General features: G+C 46.0%; 1 protein-coding gene across 1 annotated transcript in view; it reads right to left on the bottom strand.

Annotated features, from left to right (window-relative positions):
- The window catches only part of GDF10 (growth differentiation factor 10), a 30,848-nt gene extending 6,672 nt beyond the window's left edge, over positions 1-24,176 (bottom strand). Inside the window, exons 1-2 of the mRNA XM_030569514.1 lie at positions 23,845-24,176; positions 11,009-11,916 (exon numbers count right to left, since the gene is read on the bottom strand). Coding sequence (XP_030425374.1) covers positions 11,009-11,916; positions 23,845-24,139 — 1,203 coding nt within the window. The 5' untranslated portion in view covers positions 24,140-24,176. The remainder of the gene's footprint in view (positions 1-11,008; positions 11,917-23,844) is intronic.
- Positions 24,177-24,644: the final 468 nt, after the last annotated feature.

Genomic DNA, 24,644 nt, shown 5'->3' with positions numbered 1-24,644 from the left:
AATGACGCAATGCTAGATAGATGCTCATAGACATGGAGCCAGATCCATAGCTGGTGTAAGTCCGCATAGCTCCACTGAAGTCAATGCAGCAGTGATGATTTACATCACCAGAAGATATAGGTGATTGATATTGACAAGGGTACGGTCCTGGAGATGTTGTTAGCAATATGTCCTCCCTGACATTAACCATGCCTCTCTGGAGGGAACTGGGTGGCTCAGGAGATGGTAAGTGGCTACAGAGCTGCTCCCCATTAGTTAGTGTAGTAGAATCCAGTAGTGACTAAAAGTCATGAGGCTCATTTGTGAAATTCTCACTGATGATGGTGAACACTTATGTGAGTAGTCCTACTGAGAGGTTGCTTGCCAGCATGAGGAACGATTCCAGTTGTGTGGGATAAGTCTCATGACTGGAATACTGGTACTGGTGTAGGTGGGATAAAAAAGGAGATGTTTGTTGCATTATACTTCAAGAATATATTCACTTGCGCTGAGGTCCAGAAGGAGGTGAGAGGAAAATCAGTTGATAGACTCTGGGTGAAGATAAAAGGGGGAAAAATAGAGGTGATATCATGATAGGGGTCTACTATAGCCTACCAAATCAGGAAGATGAGGTGGATGAGGCCTTTTTAGAACAAATAACAGAAATACTCAAAACACAAGACCTGATAGTAATGGGGGACTTTAACTACCCGGACATCTGTTGGAAAAGTATTATGGGAAACACAACATTTCTAGTAAGTTCTTGGAATGCACTGGGGACAATTTTTTGTTTCAGAAAATGGGGGAAGTAAGCAGGCAGACATCCATTTTAGACTTGATTCTGATCAACAGGGAGGAATTGGTAACAAATCTGAAGGCAAGCCCACTGATGGGGGGCACAGGGGGAAATTGCCCAGGGGCCCAGGTGATTTAAAAAGGCCTGGGAGCCCCCAGCCACCACTGCCAGCAGCGCAGCAGGGCTAAGGCAGGCTTCCTCCCCATCCTCGCTCTACACTGCTCCTAGAAGTAGCCAGCGTGTCCCTGTGGCCCCTGGGAAGGGGATCTCCACACGTTGCCCTCACCCCGAGCGCCGACTCCGCAGCTCCCATTGGCTGGGAACTGCAGCCAATGGGAGCTGTTGGGGTGGTGCCTGTGGGCAGTGGTGCATTGAGACCCCCTGGCCCCCCCACCTAGGACCCGTTGCCAAAGGTGTGTGCCAGTCACTTTTGGTAGCCGCTTGAGATAAGCACTGACTCTCTGGCCCTTTCCTGCACCCCAACCCCCTTTCCAAGTTTAAAGCCTGCCTCTCCTCTTGCACCCAAACCGACCCCGCACCCTCTCTCCCACTCAAACTCCCTCCCAGAGCCCACACCCCATCTGTACCCAAACTCCCAGAGTCTGACCCTGCACCCCCTCCCACATCCAAACTCCCTCCCAGAGCTTGCACCAGCACCCCCTCCCACATCCCAATTCCCTGCCCCAGCCTGGTGAAAGTGAGTGAGGGTGGGGGGCAGGATGAAATGAGCAGGGGGTAGGGCCTCAGAGAAGGGGTGGGACAGGGGCGTGGTCTCAGGGAAGGAATAGGGCAGGGGACAGGGTAAAGGTCTTTGGGTTTGCGCAACCCTACCAGGTGGGCATGTGAAAGCCCTGGCCATGCCAGAAGAGCACACCCAGCAGCGCAGCCGGCAACTCGCTGGGCACCAGTGGCACAGCTGGCAGCTTGCTAGGCATCAGCCAGCATAGGCGCAGCACCGCCCAAATGTCAAGTGGCCCGTGTCCACGCGGGCATGGCTTGTGCATGCATGGGGGCCCGTTGATTGTTCTGCCCTGGGGCTTGGAGTTGCTGTCAGCGGGGCCTGTCTGAAGGTGAAAGGCATTTTGGGTGAAAGTGATCATGCATTACATCTATGACTTCTTCTAATGAAAGGAAGGAGTGAGACCAGCAAAATAAGGACAAGGGACTTCAAAAAAAGCAGACTTCAACAAATTCAGAGAGCTGGTTGATGAGGTCCCATGGGAAGAAAATCACAGGGAAAAAGAAGTTCAGGAATGCTAGCAGTTTCTTAAGAAGACATTAAAGGCACAACTGCAAACTACCCTGATATGAGGGAAAGATAGCAAGAATAATAAAAAGCAATTCTGGCTCCATCAGAAGCTTTTTAATGACCTGAAAATCAAAAAGAAATCCTACAAGAAGTAGAAACATGGACAAATTTCTAAGGAGTGCAAAGGAATAGCACAAGAACAAAGGGAAAAAATCAGAAAGGCTAAGGCAGAAAATGAGTTACACTTAGCAATGGACATAAAAGGCAGTAAGGCGAGTTCTTTAAACATATTGGGAGCAAGAGCAAGACAAAAAGTGTAGGTCCTCTGCTTCAGTGGCTCTCAATTTATCCAGACTACTGTACCCCTTTCAGGAGTCTTTGCCTTGCTTACCCCCCAAGTTTCACTTCATTTAAAAACTACTTGCTTACAAAATCAGATATAAAAATACAAGCGTATCACAGCACACTGTATCGAAAAAGTCCTGACTTTCTCATTTTTTGCCATATAATTATAAAATCAATCAATTGGAATATAAATATTATACATATATTTTAGTGTATAATGTATAGAGCTGTATAAACAAGTCGTACGAAATTTTAGATTATACTGACTTTGTAGTGCTTTTCATTTCACCTGTTGTAAAACTAGGCAAATATCTAAATGAATTGCTGTACTCCCTGGAAGACCTCTGCATCCCCCAGGGATACAAATACCCCTGGTTAAGAACCATTGCTCTCCTTAGTAGGGAAGGTGTGCTCATAACTGATAATATCAAGAAGGCTGAGGTATTTAATGCCTATTTTTCTTCAATCTTCACTAAAAAGGTCAATGGCGACCAGATACTCAACACAATATTTACAACAAGGGGGAAGGAACACAAGCCAAAACAGGAAAAGAAAAGATTAAAGACTATTTATATAAGTTCAATGTACTCAAATTGGAATGGCCAGATGAAATTCATCCTAGGGTACTTAAGGAACTAGCTGAAGTAATCTCAGAACCATTAGCAATTACCTCTGAGAACTCATGGAGGATGGGGGAGGTCCCAGAGGACAGGAGATGGGTAAATATAGTATCAATCTTTAAAAAGTGGAACAAAAAAAACCCTGGGAATTACTGATCAATCAGCCTAATTTTGATACTGGAAAATATACTGGAACAAATTATTAAGCAATCAATTTGAAATCACCCTGGAGGATAATAGGGTTATGAGGAACAGCCTGCATGGATTTGTCAAGAACAAATCATGCCAAACCAAACTAATTTCCTTTTTTGACAGGGTTACTGGCCCAGTGGATAGGATAGGTGGGAAGCAGTAGCTGTGATATATCTTTGTTTTGGTAAGGCTTTTGACACAGTCCCACATGACAGTCTCATAAGCAAACTAGGGAAATGTAGTCTAGATGAATTTATTATAAAGTGAGTGCACAACTGGTTGAAAGACTATACTCAATATAAATTGTTTATTGTCATACTGGGTGGGTATATCTAGTGGGGTCCTTCAGGGTTCAGTCCTGGGTCCGGGTACTATTTAATATTTTCATTAATGACTTGGATAATGGAGTGGAGAGGATGCTTATAAAATTTGCAGATGACACCAAGCTGGGAGTGGCTGCAAGCACTTTGGAGGACAGGATTAGAATTCAAAATGACCTTGACAAATTGGAGAATTAGTCTGAATTGGACAAGATGAAATTCAATAAAGATAAGTGCAAAGTACTTTACTTAGGAAGGAAAATCAAATGCACAACTGAAAAATGGGGAATAACTGGGTAGGTGGTAGGACTGTTGAAAAGGATTGGGAGTGGGGGGTTATAGTGGATCATAAATTGAATATGACTCAACAACGTGATGCTCTTGAGAAAAAGGCTAATATAATTCTGGAGTGTATTAAAAAGAGTGTCATATGTAAGACATGGGAGCTAATTGTCTTGCTCTATTTGGCACAGCTGAGGTCTCAGCTGGAGTATTCTGTCCAGTTCTGGTCCAACATATTAGAAAAGATGTGGAGAAAATGGAAGGAGTCCAGAGAACGGTGACAAAAATGATAAAAGCTTTAGGAAACCTGAGGAGTTTTCTGAGGAACGGTTAAAAAAAACTGGACATGTTTTTTGACTATGTTTAGTCTTGAGAAAAGACTGAGGGGGGACCCGATAGTCTTCAGATATCTTAAGGGCTGTTGTAAAGAGGATGGTGATCAATCATGCTCGAGGTCCACTGAAGTTAGTATGAGAAGTAATGGGCTTAATATGTAGCTAGGGAGATTTGGTTTAATATTAGGAAAAACCTTCTAACTCTAAGGATAGTCAAACCCTGAAATTGGCTTCCAAGGGAGGTTGTGGAATCCCTGTCACTGGAAATTTTTAAGAACAGGCCAGACAAACATCTCTCTGGGATGATCTAGGTTTACTTAGTTCTGCTGCTGGACAGGGGGCTGGACTAGACGGCCTCTTGAGGTCCCTTCCAGCCCAACATTTCTATGATTCTATTGTTGGGGGGATCTAAGTGAACTGGTTAGTGGAACTCAATTCCTAGCAGACACGCATCCACACTATCAAAACTAGCCACCATCAGAAGTGGCACTTATTTGGCAATCCCAGCAGCCAGGCTAGTGATAGACAGGCCATGGAAATGGGACTTATCCCTTACCTCACAGGTAGTCTCTTTGAGCCAGGGGAGAGGCATTGGGCAAGGTGTATCAGCGTGCAGTGCTGATACCTGCGTTTTGGGCATAGATTTAGGACTTCACTCTCTAGTCAGTTTCTTATTGAGATCCCAGCAGAAAGGAAAACACTTCTCTCCTGATTTGTCAATGCTCAGCATCCCAGATGTATCACATGACTCCAGCATTGTATCCCGCAAAGAGAGCACTTTGTTCTTTAATTACAGCCTATCAAGCTCCCATTTCCATGTTGGTTGGTCCAGGACAAGTTTTCAGAGCAGCCTGAACCTGACCTCTAACTTTTATGACATCCAAAATCACATGCACACATTCTTGACCACTTCATTTCGAGTTACCACATTTTTACATGTCCCAACATTTGTATTTGCCCTTGCAAATAGTATTTTCTCCCCCCACCCACCTCCTAGAGATTAAGTAGCTTGGAAGTGGATAGATGAAAACTGTATCCAAGAATTTAGTTTTCCTTCTCTGTGCTCAAATTGTGAGTGCTCAAACTTAGAAGCAATGACAGAAAATTTGGCTTTATATCTCAGTATTGTATTTATTTTCTCTGAAATACAAGTTGTGAGCAGCCAGCAAGCAGACTTTCCAGAACAGTGGGACATAACAAAAGACAGGCCCAAACCAAAACCACAGATCTGAACCCACACAGATTTTGGAGCTGCATCTATCAGAATTTCAACTCTGTGGCTCAGATGCATCTACATGCCTAATACTTCTGAAGGCCAAGTAGTGACAGCATGAAAACTGGATTCGTTTTGACACCTGAATACTTAGAGAGAAGTACGTCTATAGTTTGCTGTTCCTTATCTTAGAAACAACTTAGCCTATTTATGATATATTTCAGATTTAAGATTTTTTTTTTATTCCAACTAAGAATTCTTCAGTCACTTTTGGCCCTGTGCAGTGTGGAACAGCAGGTTTTAACACAGAAAAACTGACATAATCAATTTGTTCACAAGAACCCAGATTTGTTGGAGCAAAGGGGCTTACGGCTGAAGCACAGGATTGGGAGTCTGATGTGGATTCTATGCCACAAACTTCACAAGTGGCCTTGGGTGATCTCTGTGCCTCAGTTTTCCCACCTGTAAAAAGGGATGACACCTATTTCAGTTTTTGGAGAGTCTCTGATGTAAATCACTATCCGTTATTTGTGTGCAGGTTGGGTAATTCATAGGTTAAGGCCAGAAGGGTCCACTGTGATCATTTAGTCTGATGCACTGTATAACGCCGGCCATAGGATTTCCCTCAATTAATTCCTATTCGAACTAGAGCAGATCTTTTCAGAAAAATATCTAATCTTGATTTTAAAATTGCCAGTGATGGAGAATTCACCACAACTCTTGGTAATTTTTTCCCCAATGGTTAATTACCCTCACGGTTAAAATATTGTGCCTTAGTTCTAGTATGAATTTGTCTAGCCTTTGGATCTTGTTTGTTTGCTGGATTGAAGAGCCCCTTATCATCAAATTTTTATTCCTCATAAAGGTACTTATAGTCTGTGACTAAGTCTCCCCTTAACCGTCTCTTTGTAAACTAAGTAGATTGAGCTCCTTCAGACCTGGTCTACACTACGCGTTTAAACCGATTTTAGCAACGTTAAACCAATTTAACTCTGCACCCTTCCACACAACGAGGCCCTTTATATCGATATAAAGGGCTCTTTAAACCGGTTTCTGTACTCCTCCCCGATGAGAGGAGTAGCGCTGAAATCAGTATTACCATATTGGATTAGGATTAGTGTGCCTGCAAATCGACGGTATTGGCCTCTGGGCGGTATCCCACAGTGCACCATTGTGACCGCTCTGGACAGCAATCTGAACTCGGATGCAGTGGCCAGGTAGACAGGAAAAGCCCCGCGAACTTTTGAATTTCATTTCCTGTTTGCCCAGCGCGGAGCTCTGATCAGCATGGGTGGCGATGCAGTCCCAAATCCAAAAAGAGTTCCAGCATGGACCATGCAGGAGATACTGGATCTGACCACTGTATGGGGAGACAAATCTGTTCTATCAGAGCTCCGTTACAGAAGACGAAATGCCAAAGCATTTGAAAAAAAACTCCAGGCTATGATACAGAGTCCACAGCACCATGCTGCTTGATAAGCATAACGGAAAGCCAAAGAATCAAATGGATGCTCATGGTGGGAGGGAGAGGGTACTGAGGACTCCAGCTATCCCACAGTCCCCAGCAGTCTCTGAAAAGTATTTGCATTCTTGGCTGAGCTCCCAGTGCCTGTAGGGTCAAACACATTGTCCGGGGTGGTTCAGGGTATAGCTCGTTAATTTAGCCCCCTCTCCCCCCATGAAAGAACAGGGAAAAAAATTGTTTCTTGACTTTTTTCAATGTCACCATATGTCTACTGCATGCTGCTGATAGACTCGATGCTGCAGCAGTGAACAGCAGTATCCTCTCCTCTCCCCTTCCTGGTGGTAGATGGTACAGTGAAGTAGGACTAGTAGCCATCCTTGTCATCATCCCGTGAGTGCTCCTAGCTGGCCTCAGGTGACTCCCCGTCATTCCCAGTAGATGGTAACCGTCTTCATCATAGCAACTGGGGACTGAGCTCCATCAGCCCCCTCCCTTTCATGTGTGAAGAAAAGATTCTGTACTGCCTGGACTATCATACCAGCGGGATGCTTGGCTCTTCTCCCTTGCACCGTTTAATGTCCTGCCTGGACTGTCATAGCACTGGGAGTCTGCCTCCCCATCATTTTATCTCACTAACAAGTCAGTGTTTCTTATTCCTGCATTCTTTATTACTTCATCACACAAATGGGGGGGACACTGAATCAGTAGCCCAGGAGGGTTGGGGGAGCAGGGAAGCAACGGGCGGGGTTGTTGCAGGGGCACCCCCTAGAATGGCATGTAGCTCATCATTTCTGCAGGATCTGACACGGAGTGGCTGTGCTCTCTGGTTCTCTGGTACACTGGTTCTGTAGCACACTTGCACCATATTCTAGGCAGGATTGACTCTACTTTTAGATACCATAAAGGAGGGATTGACTCGGGGAGTCATTCTCATTTTTGTCTTTGCGCCCCCGGCTGACCTCAGCCAGGGGCACCCATGACAGCAGCAGACGGTACAGAATGACATAACGGTCATCTCATCGCCAATTTACAATGGCATGGCAGACGGTACAGAACAACTGATAACCGTCTCTGCTGTCTTGCAAAGGCAAATGAATGCTGCTGTGTAGCACTGCAGTACTACGTCTGTTAGCAACATCCAGTAGACATACGGTGACAGTAAAAAAAAGCTGAATGGGCTCCATGGTTGCCGTCCTATGGTGTCTCCCAGGGCAATCCAGGGAAAAAGGGCGTGAAATGATTGTCTGCCGTTGCTTTCACAGAGGAAGGAATGACTGATGACATTTACCCAGAATCACCCGTGACACTGTTTTTGTACCATCATGCATTGGGGTCTCAACCCAGAATTCCAATGGGTGGAGACTGCGGGAACTATGGGATAGCTATGGGATAGCTACCCACAGTGTAACTCTCCAGAAATCGACTCTAGCCTCAGACCATGGACGCACACCACCAAATTAATGTGCTTAGTGTGGCTGCGTGCACTCTACTTTATACAATCTGTTTTACAAAACCGGTTTATGTAAAATCGGAATAATCCCGTAGTGTAGACATACCCTCAGTCTCTCACTGTAAGGCAGGTTTTCCAATCCCTTAATTATTCTCGTGGCTCTTCTCTGAATCCTCTCCAGTCTGTCAACATCCTTGTTGAACTGTTGACACCTGAACCGGACACAGTATTGCAGTAGTGGTCGCCAAATACAGAGGTAATACAACCTTGCTACTCAAAAATCCTCAGTATATGCATTATGCTCAACTGCTCATCTGAGCAATTTGCATGTACACCAGCATTTTCTATGTAAGAACATAAAAATGGTCATTCAGAGTCAGACCAATGGTCCATTTAATGCAGTATCCTGTCTTCCGAAGAGTGGCCAGTGCCAGGTGCTTCAAGAGGAATGAACAGAAAAGATAATAATTAAGTGATCTAACCCATGTTGACCATTCCCAGCTTCTGGCAAACACAAGCTAAGGACACTATCCTTGCTCAGCTTGGCTAATAGCCACTGATGGACCTATTCTCCACAAACTTATCTAGTTCCTTTTTGATCTCTTGGCCTTCACAACATCCTCTAGCAAGGAGTTCCACAGGTTGACTGTGTGTTGTGTGGAGAAATACTTCCTTTTGTTTGTTTTAAACCTTCTGCCTATTAATTTCATTTGGTGACCCCTAGTTCTTATGTTATGAGGAGTAAATAACACTTCCTTATTTACTTTCTCCACACCAGTCATGATTTTATAGACCTGTATCATATCCCCCTTAGTCATCTCTTTTCCAAGCTAAAAAGTCCCAGTTTTTTTAAACTCTCCTCATTTGGAAGCTGTTCCATATCCTTAATCATGTTTGTTTCCCTTTTCTGTACCTTTTCCAATTCTAATATATCTTTTTTGAGATGGGGTGACCAGATCTGCATGCAAAATTCAATATGTTGGCATACCATAGATTTATATAGAGGCAATATGATATTTCCTGTCTTATTATCCATCCCTTTCCTAATGATTCTCAACATTCTGTTCACTTTTTTTACTGTCACAGAATGGATGTTTTCAAAGAACTATCCACAATGACTCCAAGATCTCTTTCTTGAGTGGTAACAGTTAATTTAGACCCCATCATTTTATAAGTATAGTTGGGATTATGTTTTCCAATGTGCATTACTTTGCACTTATTCACATTGAATTTCATCTGGCATTTTGCTGCCCAGACACCCAGTTTTGTGAGATCCCTTTATAACTCTTTGCAGTGTGTTTTGGACTTAACTATCTTGAGTAATTTTGTATCATCTTCAAATTTTGCCACTTCGCTGTTTACCCCTTTTTCCAGATCACTTAGGAATATATTGAATAGGACTGGATCCAGTACAGAACCCTGGGGGACACCACTATTTACCTCTCCATTCTGAAAACTAGCCATTTATTCCTATCCTTTGTTTCCTATCTTTTAACCAATTACTGATCCAGGAGAAGACCTTCCCTCTTATCCCATGACAGCTTACTTTGCTTAAGAGCCTTTGGTGAAGGACCTTGTCAAAGGCATTCTGAAAATCTAAGTATACTATATCCACTGGATCACCCTTGTCCGCATGCTTGTTGACCCCCCTCAAAGAATTCTATTGGATTGGGGAGGCATGATTTCCCTTTACAAAAAACATGTGGACTCTTCCCCAACAAATGCACATTTGTCAGATTTCTGAAGTTGTATAAGTTGTGCCCTGCTTTGAAAGTATGTGGTTTAAAAATCCAAGTCTCTACAAAATTATCTCCATATCTTACAAAAACTCCATAGATTATTCTTTCTAGTATTTTCTGCTATTTCTTATGGTGCCCTGTTGAGAGCACTGATGATATCTACACATTTGAATGTAGAAGGACATCTCCAGTGAGTGTAGAAAACTCATTTGTCTGGTAGTGCTGAATGAGGAGTTAGATATAAGATTGCTTTGACATACACAGGTTTTAGCAGCAAAGAAAAGCAGGAAATCATAATAACCATAAGGTACATCTGGGGTAAATCTAGAAGGCAAAGCTCCCACAGGACTTCATCTTGGAACTTTATTAATATGTTTCATCTACTTCTATAGAAGGGATTCAAAACACAGCAGTAATACTATTGTATTGTATTGTTGGGCCCCATTATTGTAGAATCTTCCCTCCCATCCAAATGCAAGCTGAAGATTTGGTGCGTATGATAATAGTTTAATCCATTGTGTATGCCTGTGTGCTGTGGTTTGAGGTCCTAAAACTGGAAATATTGGGGTGAAATGTAAGTTGAAGATCCATATTAAGAAAAATTTCTTAATGGCGATATCTGTTAGGCTTCAGAATAGACTCTGAAATAATTTGGTGGAAACCCTATAGAGGACAGAGCATAGGACTGGAACTCAGAAGACCTGTGTTTGTTTCCTGGCTTCACCACTAGCCAGCTGGATGACCTTGGGCAAGTCACATCACCTCTCTGTGCCTTAGTTTCCCCAACTGTAAAATGGGTATAGTGATACTGACCTCTTTTTAAAAAGGGCTTTGAGATCTGTGGATGAAAAGCACCATTTAAGAGCTAGTTATTTGCATTAAACTAGACTGAGTAGAGCCCTTGAGCATTTGTGAAGAAGGGAAAAATCCCACAGTAGCAGGAGCAGTTGGATAGAGTAAGTAATCTTAAATCAACATATTGCAAATAAAGACAAGTGCATCAGCAGTAGAGACTCATACTACCTTGGGCATTGGAAACTCGCAAGCCCCAGCACAGTAATATGCTTCGAATGACTTGGGAGATATGATCCATTCATTCCAGCCAATGTCGGCAAAGTCCACTTTCATATATCTTCTAGAGCAAATCCTGGGCTCGTTCCATTGTTTTCGTCTGGCTTTCTTCATGGTTTTCTCATCAAAATTTAGCATCTGAGATTTTGAGAGCACCTCTGTGTTTTCCTGCCCTTTCCTCCTCCGGTCCTTGCGTGAGGTTTTGGGTTTTAGGGACTTGTAGGCACTTTCCCATATGTCATGTTTGTTGTATTTGTTGTTGTTATATTCCACCTCCGGCAGCTCGTTGTTCTGGATAGAGCTGGAAAGAAATATGTCCCTCCTGACCCGGGTGTCTGTGGAAGCATTGGGGGATAGGCTGGGATCCCCATCACTGGAAGGGAATGGGTCATATCGCTGTAGAGTCATGGCCACACTGTTGGGTTCCGATATGGCCAGGTCATTAGCATAAACCAGTATGTACGGTAAGTGACTGGTTTGCTGTTCGGCGAAGCCCTGGTATTTCTTTCCAGAATCAAGCTCCACACAGAGGATGAGCTCACCATCCCGTTTAGATTCCTTTATGATGTGTGAGATGTCCTTCATCTGCCAAGCCCCCCGCCTGTGGAGGAACACCGTGACATTGCCTTTCACCAGCCCATAGGCGGAGTTCTGGAGAATGCTTCGGAAAAAGAGGCTGAGCCGTGGGATCTGGGGCAAATGGAGGAGGCGGCAGGATGAGTTCTTGGAGCGTTTGCAGAACACTTCCCGGTGCCGGGGGCGCTTGTCCGAGTAAAAGTGGAATGTGGCAGTGAGGATCAACTCTGAGTCCTGCATGGACGTCAGATTGAAACAGTACTGGGGCTTCTGGTCCAATAGCTCTGCAAGAGAGTGAAGAGAGACCAACAGATCAACACTCAGGGGACAATATATAATTAACCATGAATGCCAAGAGTCGCTAAATAGTTGGGCTTACAGACCCAGTGCTCTTCTTATGTACCTCACTGCAGGCCAAGAATGACTGGGCTCAATGGCATTACACCAGCTTAAAACCAGGCTCAGTGAGAGGAGACTCAAAGCACCTAGAGACCCCAACAAGGTCAGTGCCCCAGTGTGCTAGGCTCTGTGTAAACACCCAGGACTCCCTGCTCCCAAAGAGTTGATAGTCTAGGCAACCAAAAGGAAGATGATCATCCCTGCTATATAGATGGGGAACAGAGGCATAGGGCAATTAAGTGACTTGCCCAAGGTCACAGAGAGAGTGTGTGGCAAAGATGGGAACTGAATCCAGACCTTTTGTATTCTGGCCCACTGCCTTAACCAAAAGACCAGCCTTCCTCCCAGTTCCTTCTGCTCCTCCTCATTCCCAGGGCCGCCCGGGGGGGGGGGGGGGTAATTTGCCCCAGGCCCCACAGGGGCCCCCATGAGAGAGATTTTAGGAGGCCCTGGATTGAGGTCCTTCACTAGCTCCAGGGGCCCTGGAAAATACTCGCGGAGCCTGGGCCCCCAGAGCTTATTCCGCTCTGGGTCTTCGGCGGCAATTGGGCGGCGGGGGGTCCTTCTGTTCTGGGACCCAGTGCCAAAGACCCCAGGCCCCCTGAATCCTCTGGGCAGCCCTGCTCATTCCCTTTCATTCCCTCCCTAGCTCTCTTTCCTATGTCCCTCCCACAGGTCCTCTCCCCCATCCTGGCAGAAGGAACAGCCTCGACATTCAACAAGCCTAGAGCTCAGGAAGCCAGCACCCAGGATTTGCTTTCAGCGAACACACACACATGCAGGGGTTGTTCTGCTGTTGTGTCACCATCTTCCCACGGGCTGTGACAAAGCAGCCATGTCCCCCATAACAGTTACCCCTCCCCTTGTGCATTGTGCTGGAGCCAAGCAGGTTCCTCCCAGTCACCAGTGACTCTGATGCTAACACTGAGAGCAGGGAGACAGTGTCTCCTGTGCTCATGATGCACCCTCTATGAGTGCCCAGCTAGCATGGAGAAGGAGGACCCAACCTGACTGATGGTTGCAGTGTGGCATAGTGCTGAGGTTCTCAAACTGGGGGGGGGCATGTGCCCCAGTGGGTATAGAATATATTCTGGGGGGGATGCAAAAAGCATGAAAAAAATTTACTGCGCACATTTAGAGCTGGGCAGCTGGAGAGCAGCGGCTGCTGTCTGGGCACTTAGGTCTGAAGGCAATGCTACCATCAGCAGCAGCAGAGAAGTCATGGTTCCAATGCCATACCAGAGCTGAGTGCCCAGCTAGCAGCTGACACTCTCCACTCTGCCTTAAAAGCTGAGCAGAGAGCAGTGGCTGCTGGCTGGCCAGCCAGCGGAGGCACAAGCTACTACAGACACAAAGAAGAGGGGCATGATCAAATAAATTTGAGAACCACTGGCATAGCGAACAGAGCAGTGGCCGATGACCTGGGTTCTACTCCTAGCTGTGCCACTACCCTGCTGGGTGACTATGCACAAGTCACTTTATTTCTCTGTGCCTCAGTTTAACCAGTAAAATGAGTATAAGGATACTGCTCTGCTTTGCAAACTGCTTTGAGACCTATGAGTGAGAGTACTAGGTAGAGCTCAGTATTAATGTAGTGGGGACAGGGCAGACTAACAGGATGGGGCACAAGGGAGGGGGAGTGCAAAGCAGAGACAGGATGGGGTGGCTGCTTCAGGCTTTCCCATCCCTCCTTTTGACCTTCCTCATGCTCTCCTGCTCCCTCCCCCAGTCTGGTCTTGAGAACCTCTCTTTCCCATTGACTCCCCTCAGACACCCCTGGCTTTGTCCCCACTGCTTCTGCTACGTGAGAGGCTCCAGTCTCCTCGGATGCCCTTCCCCCTGCTCTGGGCACCCTGAGCAGGGAAGAAGGGACTATTTGTATCGAGCAAGGAAAGTCCCATAGAGCTCTGAGACTGAGGCAATAGAGAAGCTTCTAACTGGAGATGGGCCATAATCAGCCCCTGTGAGATTTGGGGATATTTAGATTGGGAGCCAGTTCCAAGCTTTGGGGCTTGCCCATGGCAACTCGCTGGGTAGTTCGTAGGCCATGTGTACCTTAGAGGATCACCAGTTATGTGGCATTAAGGAGGAGCCACCAGAGTCAAGCCAAAAAGGAGGAAGTGTTTGTGGCTGCTGGGAAGTGGGGCTAGCAGAGATTTTTGCCCTTTGTGAGTTCTAGCAGCTCTGCCTCCCCTTTCCAGGCAACGTGTCTGCCTGTCTGCTTCCCCCTCACCCCAATGCCAGTTCCCAACAGGAAACAAGCAGAACCCACCTCAGGAGGAATGCGTGTAGAGCTCAGTGGGGGCAGGGCTGTGGCGGCCACAACAGGTGAGGCAGCAGCACAAGGCTACCAGTTTCATTGCGGGAGAGGCCTGCCTGTACTCCAGCTTCTTTGCAGAGGAGGGCCAAGGCAGCGAGAGGGAGTCAGAGGTGAGAGATGCACGGGGAAACGAGGCCAATGACAACAGATCATAGGTGTGTAACCCTAGAACACTCAGTCGTAGCGGTATAAGGATGTGGAGGTTCTAACCTCCCACCTCTTCCCATGCTCCCACTTCTGCAAAGAAAGTAATCCACTGATCCAGAGCATAAGACTGGGAATCAGGAGAAATGGGTTCTACTCTGACACAGGGTTCAGGAGGGTTTGTACTCGACGTTGCTAAGCTGTGCTTCCCAGTTACACTATTCATACAGCTGCTAGCTCTCATTGGGCTACCGCAAGTATGTGTATGTGCTCTGGGGAATCGCACTCCTAACTTGTATTGTAGACGTAGTCATTTATATTCCTTGCCTCAGCTTCCCTATCTCTGTAATAGAGAGGAGGGCTTACCTGCTTCCCAGGACTTAATACTCAGCCCTTATATGATCTTATATAGCTCTTCTCGTTCTCTGATCAGAAGGCGCTTTACACAAGTGATTGGTAAAACTACTCCTGTTTGACAGAGGGGAGAAGAGAGGCAGAGAGAAAAGTGAGTTGGTCAGAGTCACACAATAGCTCAAGAGCTGAGACTAGTAGCCAGGTTGTATTCACAGTCCAGTTCCGTATCTGCTAGACTCTGCTGCAAATGTTTACAAAATGCTTTGCTAGCCGTTGGTGCAGGTACACACAGAACTTCAGTGCAATACAGTCTCATATCCCTTCTCCCCATCATCCCCTTTCTCCACCCCCCAACTACTAGGGAGAGGGACATGAAATCAGAGCTTTGCTAATTCTTCCCCACCAGAAACTAATTCATAATCACACCAATCAAGCACACAACTGATGCTGAAGAGATGCTGGATGTCCCTCTGCAGTGGCCAAGCTGTAGCAAGAGAGCCAGGTGAAATGGATTTGGGAGGTAAAGGCCCCTCAACAGCTTTAGCTAATGTGAAATGAAGCTGCTAGACTTTTAACCAGGCCAGGCTGATCACAGGGCTGGTTGCCAGTTCATTTCCTATGCAAGCTACCTGGGACCCAGTTATTTTCTGAGGCTACCTTTCCCCTTCTGCCCCACTCCAGCAGTTGTGATCAGTGGGGAACATCAGCTGCTGATTCCCAGGGGAACTCACTATCTGGGGGTAAGGTGCCATCAGCTGCAAGCACACAGCCTAGTGCTTATGTCTGCTTTACATGCGCGAGGTTCTGGATTTGAGTCCCAGTAGGACCAGTTGATCCAAAGAGCCACCAGTTGCAGTACAGAATGGAAGAGACACCTTCATCTAGGCCTACTTGTAAGTATGTAAATTAACTGGTAATTAATATGACTATTTCCAGGAAATAATCAGACCGGAGATTAAAGAAGATGCAATGCAGAATATGGGAGCGTGTGGAATATTGCTCTCTGTTTTGGGAAGGCAATTGACAACAGAAAACACATCTGAGGTTCCCAGAGTACTTTAGATAGGAACTAAGACTAATATTCCTATAAGTCAGGTTAGTATGTTTCCCTATTTTACAAATACATTCTCTCATTTCTGTTTCTCTGTTTAAGACCAATGTTTTCAAACTTGGCTGTTTGATTTTCAGAGATGCTGAGTACCCACAGCTCCTGTTGTCTTGACCTGTGGCAGTGGGAACTCATCATGTCTGTAAATGAGTTTACTTCTACATTTAGGAACTAAAATAGATGTCAATCCCTAACCTTTGAAGATTTTCACCTATAAAGCTTGTCTGAGGTCACCCAGCAAACCTATGGCACAGTGGGACTTCTAATCCTATACTTTAACCAGTAGACCATGCTTCCTCCCTTGTATGCAGCATTTGGGGGCCTAGTTTAATGCAAGGGGGGGTATCTACTTTGCTTTTGTGTATAGGTCCAAATTCTGGTCCTACCGTAGTCAGTTGTAAGTCTCCTATTGCCCAGGATTTGATCCTTAGAATTCAATCCTGACTCTTAAGCTCGAAGAATTTCATTCTGCATGCAAAATACCCGTGTAATCATGGAGCAAGTAGCTATTCATACCATCCCCTGAATTGTCCCATAAGGTACATATTATTCAAGTTTTAGAGGGCTGTTTAGAAATGGCACCAGACTCAGCAGACGGTGCCCTCCATCTGTTATATATCAAAATGAAATCTTGGTGTTTTTACTTTTGTGACACAGCCGCAATGGCATTCCAGGCTCAGAAGAGTGGTAGCTTCCCTTTTAATTTATCCATAGCCCTAGGTGTAAAGCATTTACATTGTCAAGAGCTGCACAGATCTGAAAGATGTAAACACTGCAGGGAAAGTCTGTCCTTGGATCCCCCATAGGGTTCCCACTGAAGACAATGGAAACCAAGGACACAGCTGACAACAGAATGTAATGCGCCAAGGAGAGCAAGAATTAGGACGATCTAGGCAGTATAAATAAAAGGAACAGGATGAAAGCAAGCACAGGAAAGCTTTGGCTGGTTGTTAATCATTAGATCTATTAGGCTGTGCAATAGCCTCAAGCAGTCCAGGTTCCACTCTGTCCTCCTGGGAGACATTTAAGACTGGGCATTACACTGGAATGTCTTGTAGGGTATAAAGCCATATATCTTGGGGTAGGGCTGATGGACTAAACTCCCTAATCAGTTTATTTCCATCTGATGTCTCTGGCGCTATGTAGAGCAAAATGAATACTTTTACCTGCTAAAAGCAACTTTTTACTTGCTCCTAGAACACATGGCGTCCCCTAAAATGCCATTAGCCTTACAATAGTCTGTGAAGTGGTGGTTCATTGGCACCCTTATCATATTGACATCTGCATTGACATCAGTTGGTCTGGCTGAAAAACAGGCCTTCAATTGTTGATATTGTTGATGTTAGCTAGCCGAAGCATCTCCATTGTTCTTCACACTTCAGTATAGGCATCTAATCAGCAGTAGCATCTCGATGCCCAAACCAACCTCAGAGCCCCATTGTGCTGGGTGTAGTGCACACAGAGTAAGAAACAGTCTCTGCCCCAAAGAACTTACAGCTGAAAGAGACCAGGGAAGAATTATTAGCCCTATTGTATAGAAGAGGGGTGGAGACATGGAGAAGCTAAATGACTTGCTTAAGGTTACACAGAAAATCTGTGGCAGAGCCAGGAACTGAACCTGGACTCCCAAGTTTCAGCCCAGTGTCTTAAAGAAGTCCAAAGGCTACAGTGCTTCAAGCAGAGATGGCCGGAAAAGGGAATTTCCATTTAGCTGGAAATTCCACAATGGTGACACTTCGTTCCAAGGCAGAACAAGACACTGACATTGTGGAATTTCCATTGAAATGGCACGATCCAATGAATGGGACAATTCACTTTGGTGTTGGCTTACCAGGTGACATACCTTCAGCCAGCCACCCTGCCTGCCCCATCCATCTGCCAGGCTGGAAATGAGGCTGGCTGTTTTCTCTTGAACCTGTTGACAGAATTGACACATTCCCATAGAACATTTCAATTCAGTCTGTGCCTCTGAGAATCTGTCAAAATGACCACCTGGCAAAAAGGTTCACAGGTCTGTAACAGTAGCTCCTGACAGGCCTGACGAACTCACTACACCCAACACATTGCTTTTATAGTATTTATCCAAAGAAATTCAAGTGAGGTATCTAGTAAAAGCTTGTGTCCTATTGAGCCTCATAATTGCTGAGAGATGTATGTACTGAGGCTATTTAAGGAGTCATGTATATAGTCTGGAAAGTAGGTTTTAAAGTCTGAGTCAAAAGCGGGGTTGATGAGCACATTTTGACCAGACAAAGGATATATATTCACTCCCCTGCCTTGGTTCACATGTAAACTAAATAAGCATTGTAAGTCAACACAACGGAAATCCATTTGCATACAATGTCAACATGAAGATGTGAAGGCAACATGGAAACAACTCACCAGGGAATTACCATGGGGCCATCCTGACTCTGGGGACAAAACTTTGGGGAATGTAAAGGGAAGGGAAGGTAAAAAGACACCCTTTCATCCTTCGCTGAGGAAGCAAGGTCAGTGCTTTCTGCATTTGTGAAAGGGGGACCCCCGCCCTGTTGGTTGGAGACACTGAAAGATTGCTTTCCGTGAGATAAACTACTTTAGACAAAGGTTTAGCCCATTCCAGTTAAGTTTAGATTCTAGGGAGCATATTATACTTTTTGTTTGATATGTAACCATTCTTCTTTCCATCACTGTTGTCATAAACAGATAGCTAAGGGTTAATGTTATTTTACCTGTAAAGGGTTAACACAGAGAACCAAACACCTGACCAGAGGACCAATCAGGAAACAAGACTTTTTCAAATCTGGGTGGAGGGAAGTTTTGGGTGTGAGTTCTTTGTTCTTTGTCTTGGGTCTGTGCCTCTCATCTCTGAGAGTGATTTGTCTATCTTCAGGCTTTCTAATCTTCTAATTCCAAGTTGTAAGTACAAGGATAGTAAGACAATAGGTTTATATTGTTTTTTTTTGTATTTACATGTGTGTAGTCGCTGGAATGTGTTAAATTGTATTCTTTTGGAATAAGGCTGTTTATTCACTTTTTTTCTTAAGCAATTGACCCTGTATATTGTCACCGTTATACAGAGACTATTTTAATGCCTTTTTCATTCTTTTTATATAAAGCTTTCTTTTTAAGACCTGTTGGAGTTTTTCTTTAGTGGGGACTCCAGGGAATTGAGTCTGCAGCTCACCAGGGAATTGGTGGGAGGAAGAAGTCAGGGGGAAAATCTCTTTGTGTTAGATTTACTAAGCCTGACTTTGCGTACCCTCTGGGTGAGGGGAAAGAGAGATTAGATCTCTCGGTACTTGTGTTTCCAGGACTGGAAGCAGGGAATCTCCTAGGGTCGTCCAGGGAGGGGAGCCTGGGAGGAAGTAACAAGGAAACAAGGGGAGGGGGTTATCTCCCTTTGTTGTAAGACTCAAGGCATCTGAGTCTGGGGGTCCCCCAGGAAAGGTTTTGGGGAGACCACAGTGAGCTAGGCACTGTATAATTCCTAGCTGGTGGCAGCAATTACCAGGTCCAAGCTGGTAACTAAGCTTGGAGGTTTTCATGCTAACACCCATATTTTGGACACTAAGGTCCAGATCTGGGAAAAAATGTTATGACAACTGTGCTCATTCACTTTCTCTTAAACCTTAGCTTTTGATAATAAACGTGTGATTACCTGTAAATAGAGCTCAGTGCTGTGATTTGATATTGGAGCTGATCCTCAGTTGAACCAGACAAGCTGGGGACAACTTAGCTGATAATTTCTGAGAGTGTTATGGTTAAGGGTGGTAGACTTCAGGGGAATGATCCAAGAGGACTAAGCAGTTGGGGTACACCTACCTTTAACCTGCAAAGCAAAGTAAGGGCTGTCAGAGCTCTGGGAAGATTGTTTGGGTGGCTAACAGACTGATGCTGTCAAGGACCTGACACCCAGGTGAGCATCAGCAAATCTCGCTCCTAAAGGAGGGGAGGCAGGGGTGTTTACAAGGTGACTCATACTCCTGGGCACCCTGAGAAAGTGTCCCACTGTTGAATCAGCATTTTCTGACTGAACAGTTTTCCCACTGGAAAATTTTCAGCCAGCTCTAGTCTCAAGGGTTAAGTCTAATCACACAATCACAAGGGGGAGTCTAGTGACGGGCAGCCCTCCCAAGGGTCAGTGTTCAGGTTTGATTTGGGTAGCCGCAGCGTATCCAAGCCTCTGGAGACTGGGAAAGTGCGGCTGGACATCTCAACAAGCTTTCCCATACCGCCAACTGTGAGCAGAAACAGAAGCAGCCTCTTAGCACTTCCATGTCCCTCTGGACACCAGGCGTGGTCACTGCTCCACTCAGGAAAGCATGGAAAATAAGTGTCTCTGTGATGACTCAGAGCCATTGCTTTAGCAATATAGAGGTCCATGGTCCAGATGCAGGAGCCCGGCTGTTCAGCAGACAGTCCACTAGGGGGCTCCAAAGCAGTTGCATGACTTCAGACTAGAGCTAGGCTGCATTTTGCAGAGGATTTCAACATTTCAAAATTTGGATTCGTTCCAATTCAGAACAAAAAATCAAAAATGTTGATGTTCTCCACAAAATGGAATGGGGGCCTGGAAAAGCCAGGTGGGCAAAGTGGCAGGAGATCAAGTTGCCTATGCAGCCTTTATTAGGCTCTCTTGGGCTTGTGCATTATGATGAAGTCTTTAAGTAGATGATTGCATTGCTTTTCCCGCATCTGCATGACCCCCCTCTCATCCAGTGCATAAGATGGAGGTACTCAAGGAATGAGTAAGGGTTGTGTAGCAAAGGAGGCTGGTGTCTGTTGGATCATTGCTTTGTTTGTTCACGAAGTTGGGAAGCGTGTAGTAATGCGACATGAACAGAAAGGATCGTCTTGTGGTTTAGACACACTTGAATACCGCCCGGGAGAACTGAATTCAGTCCGCTGCAAAAGTGTAGGTGATTCTCAGCGAGTCACAGGAAGTCATAAATTGTGCATCCGGCTTTCTGGATGCCCAGTGTGAAACATCTGGGGCCAGATTTGCCCGCCCTCTACTCCGGGTTCCAGCCCAGGGCCCTGTGGATTGCAGCTGTCTATAGTGCCTCCTGTAACTGCTGCATGACAGCTACAACTCCCTGGGCTACTTCCCCATGGCCTCCTCCAAACACCTTCTTTATCCTCACCACAGGACCTTCCTCCTGGTGTCTGATAATGCTTGATTGTCTGATAATTCCTCAGTCCTCCAGTAGCACAACCTCTCAGTCTCAGCTCCTTGCGCCTCTTGCTCCCAGCTCCTCACACACACTTCCTCTCCTCTGGCTCCTCCCCGCCTGACTGGAGTGAGCTCCTTTTAAAACCCAGGTGCCCTGATTAGCCTGCCTTGATTGGCTGCAGGTGTTCTAATCAATGTAGCTATCTCCACTGCCTTCTAGAAAGATCTTAATTGGCCCCAGGTGCCTTGATTAACCTGGAGCAACTGCCATTTGGTTACCATGGTACTAGGGATTTGTTTAGCCTGGAGCTAACATACCTGTTCCTCAGTACTTTACTGTAGCCATCTGGTCTTGCCCCATCACAATATGTACTGAGGGACAAAGTAAGATTGCATGGGCAACCTTAATTCTGGCATTTCTTAACTTCAGAGTGCTTAATCCAACTGTCTTTTAAATAAGTAATATGATAAATCCTAATGCAAACAGCCTTATGTTACAGACGATCATGGGAATCTTAGAAAGGATGTACCCAACTATTTTTTGTAAATCTAGAGCTATCACTGGAAGAGGGAAATTTACAGATTTTATAGCTGCCACATTGTTATGCCAATCACAATAAAGGATTGCCACAGGTGTTATCTGTACAGAATTTTCATGTATGTTGCTAAAAGAAAGTGATGCTTCCCCGCCCCCCAAATTCCACCTCGCCCAAGAACTCTAGAATATCATGAAGGAATGGAAGGAAAAATCAGATCATTTCTCCCATACTGGTTTTGGACGCTCTTTATAGTTAATCTCAGAAAATAGTGATCCATATTTTGTAAATTACCAGGGACAATAATGAGAAAAGAATGTTATTTCCTTGATAATTTGGCCACAAGGGACCTGAGGGAGGGGCTTTCCTCTTTCAGGCTGCTGAAGAAAGAAAAGAGAAGAGAATAGACTAGGTTGGGAGTCAGAACTCTGGTTTGCAACCTGACTTTGCAGCTTACTCACTGTGTGAATTTGGGCAAGTTACTTCCAATGCTCTGTGCCTCAGTTGAACTATCAATAAGATGGATATCAAAATACCCGCCTTTGTGAAGTTATGTTGATCTGTGAGCTTGTGGGTAAGAAATGCTGCTACTTAAATGCTAAGTACTATTACATTTCAATAAATAGCATGAGTGTACATTTTAAAATAAACTCAGCCACCCAAGTGTATTCAAGTTACTTTTAAAACAGATAAACCGGAGTATGAGTAAGGTTACATCATAGGAAAGAAGGAACTGGCTTACCAAGTAAGACCAGTGGTCCAGGACCCTGTCTCAGGCAGTAGCCAGTTTTAACTGCTTCACCAGAAAGTGCAAGAAATGCTGTAGTAGGATGATAGGGAATCATCTGCCATTGGGGAAGTTTCTTCCTAACCCCCTTCAGTAAGTGGTTGGCTAATGCTCTGATATAGGAGGGTTTATCTCCCTTCCAAATGTCTGGGATTTTTAATAAAACTCTAGATGTGCACATTAACCTTACATGCATTCAGCTGAGCATCAACTCTGTGCAAAAAATGTTGTCCATTTTAAACTACATTTTATATAACTTACTTTTCAGCATCATAAGTATAACGTGCATTGTTATAGAAATGACCTACTAATAATGGCTTACTATAAAATATTCCATACTGCATTGCACTTCACAGAATGCAAATGTTTTTAAAAATGTAAGCAATCCTCACACCAATTCAAGTTTTTAATGTGTTTATCTAAAACATCCTGAATGCATTAAAATAAAAAGCCTCTTTTGAAACGAGAAAAAATGATACATGTATTGGAATTCCAAAAGGGAGGATTTTTTTTTATTTTGCTAATCTTTCCTAATTAGCCTAAACAATATCTTAATCCTGTGCTGAAAAGGGTTTCCCAAAGATGCCACTGGCCCAGGCACTAATGCCAATGCTGTAATTTTTTTTTAACAAAGTGCCAAATAAGCCTCAGTCTAGATATTGAACATAGCTTTTCTTCAGTTAAGTGAGGGACGGTTTCCTAGGTGGATTTAACAGACACATTTTAGAATAAAGTGTTTGGGATGCAGCAGGTCTCCCAGTAATGTAAGGCAGCAAAGGAAGACAGATTCCTCCATCCACTCTATTCTTTTTAGAGCTAATACTAGGTACCATAATCTATGGAGAGAGAGAAACGTTTTAGAAGGTCCCATAGGTGGCGCTGTTTCTAAGAGGCTGCTGGGATTCTTCGAAAGACTTGGAAGCACAAAAAAAAAGCGATAAAGTTTGCACAGTTGTCATCGTACTTCTTGGGGGCTATTTAATTATCTTAGGAGCGAGGAGACCTGTCTAAACTAGTGGGAGGCCCTTTGGGAAATGGCTTCTCCTGGCTGATAGCTTTCTGCCACGCCAAGGGCTGCTATTAAAAAGGCGGACAGTAGTTTTTTGGTAAACAAATGCGTCCTCTGTCGGCTTCTGGGCACGCATGGAGACTGGACGTGGCTCCCAGAGCAAAGGGGACGGGCAGCGTAGGTGTTATCAGGGAAGCATCCAGCATTGCCCATCTAAGCAGGGGAGCCTTCCCCCTCCGCCACCGACGCTCCGCACAGCTAGGGACAGGTTCGCAGGAGTCCGCCTGCAGCGAGCCTACACCAGAGTACGGGAGCCCTGCCCACGACCCCGGGGCCCCCCACCCCCGCAGTGCCTCTGACCCCCCCAGCCCCGGGCGCGCGAAGCTCCGCAAGGGCTTACCCAGCCTGGCTTTGAAGCTGCGCACCGTGTTGCCGTCCCCAGGTCGGCTGCCTTCCCGGCTGTACTTCTCGTAGAGTTTAAGCATGTGGACAGCTACCGCGTCCTGAGCGAGGCTGCCCAGCGCCGGGGAAGGCGACGAGCCCCCCGGGGGGTCCCTGCTGGGGGAGGCGATGGCCAGGGCAGCCGCAGGGGGCCTGGGCTTGCGGCTGGCACCTTCCTCCTCCGCGGGGAGCGTGTGGCAGCCCCCCTGCCCCAGCGCCCAGAGCAGCAGCCAGCACGCCAGGCGGCCGGCCATCGGGGGGATCCTGCTGCACCGAGACCCGCGGGGAGCTGCGGAGCCGCGCGCCGGCCGGCTCGGGGATGCTGCAGCCTGGCTAGCGGCGCCCGCTGGCTGGGGCTCCAGGTTCCCCCTGCTGCAGCCGCTCTCCTGGTGCCCCGGGATGCGGGCTGGGCTGGGGAGGTGGGAGCGACCCCTCCGCGCTGCTGATGCCGAGCCCGCTCGGCCAATCCCCTAGCCCGGGAGATGAGCGGCGCTGGCACCGGGGCTGGGGGAGGTCGGGCTGGGCTGGGGGCACGGGGGGAGGAACACACACACCCGACCATGCGCGGCTCTGAAATTGACTCGCCGGGGGGCGAGGGTTTCCGGGGGCTGGGAAAGTTTGCAGGGAGCGCTACAGTTAGTTCCCTCTGTTTCCAATACAGCGTCTGCATTAATTCGAGCTCAGCCACTGATGGGAGACACATGTCACAGCCGCGGCTGGGGCCCCAACCTGAACAGGGGAGCACCTTGGGTTCCGTAA

Source organism: Gopherus evgoodei, chromosome 7 (assembly GCF_007399415.2).
Source record: "Gopherus evgoodei ecotype Sinaloan lineage chromosome 7, rGopEvg1_v1.p, whole genome shotgun sequence".
Lineage (NCBI taxonomy): Eukaryota > Metazoa > Chordata > Testudines > Testudinidae > Gopherus > Gopherus evgoodei.
This window is presented reverse-complemented; position numbering and strand designations above follow the sequence as displayed.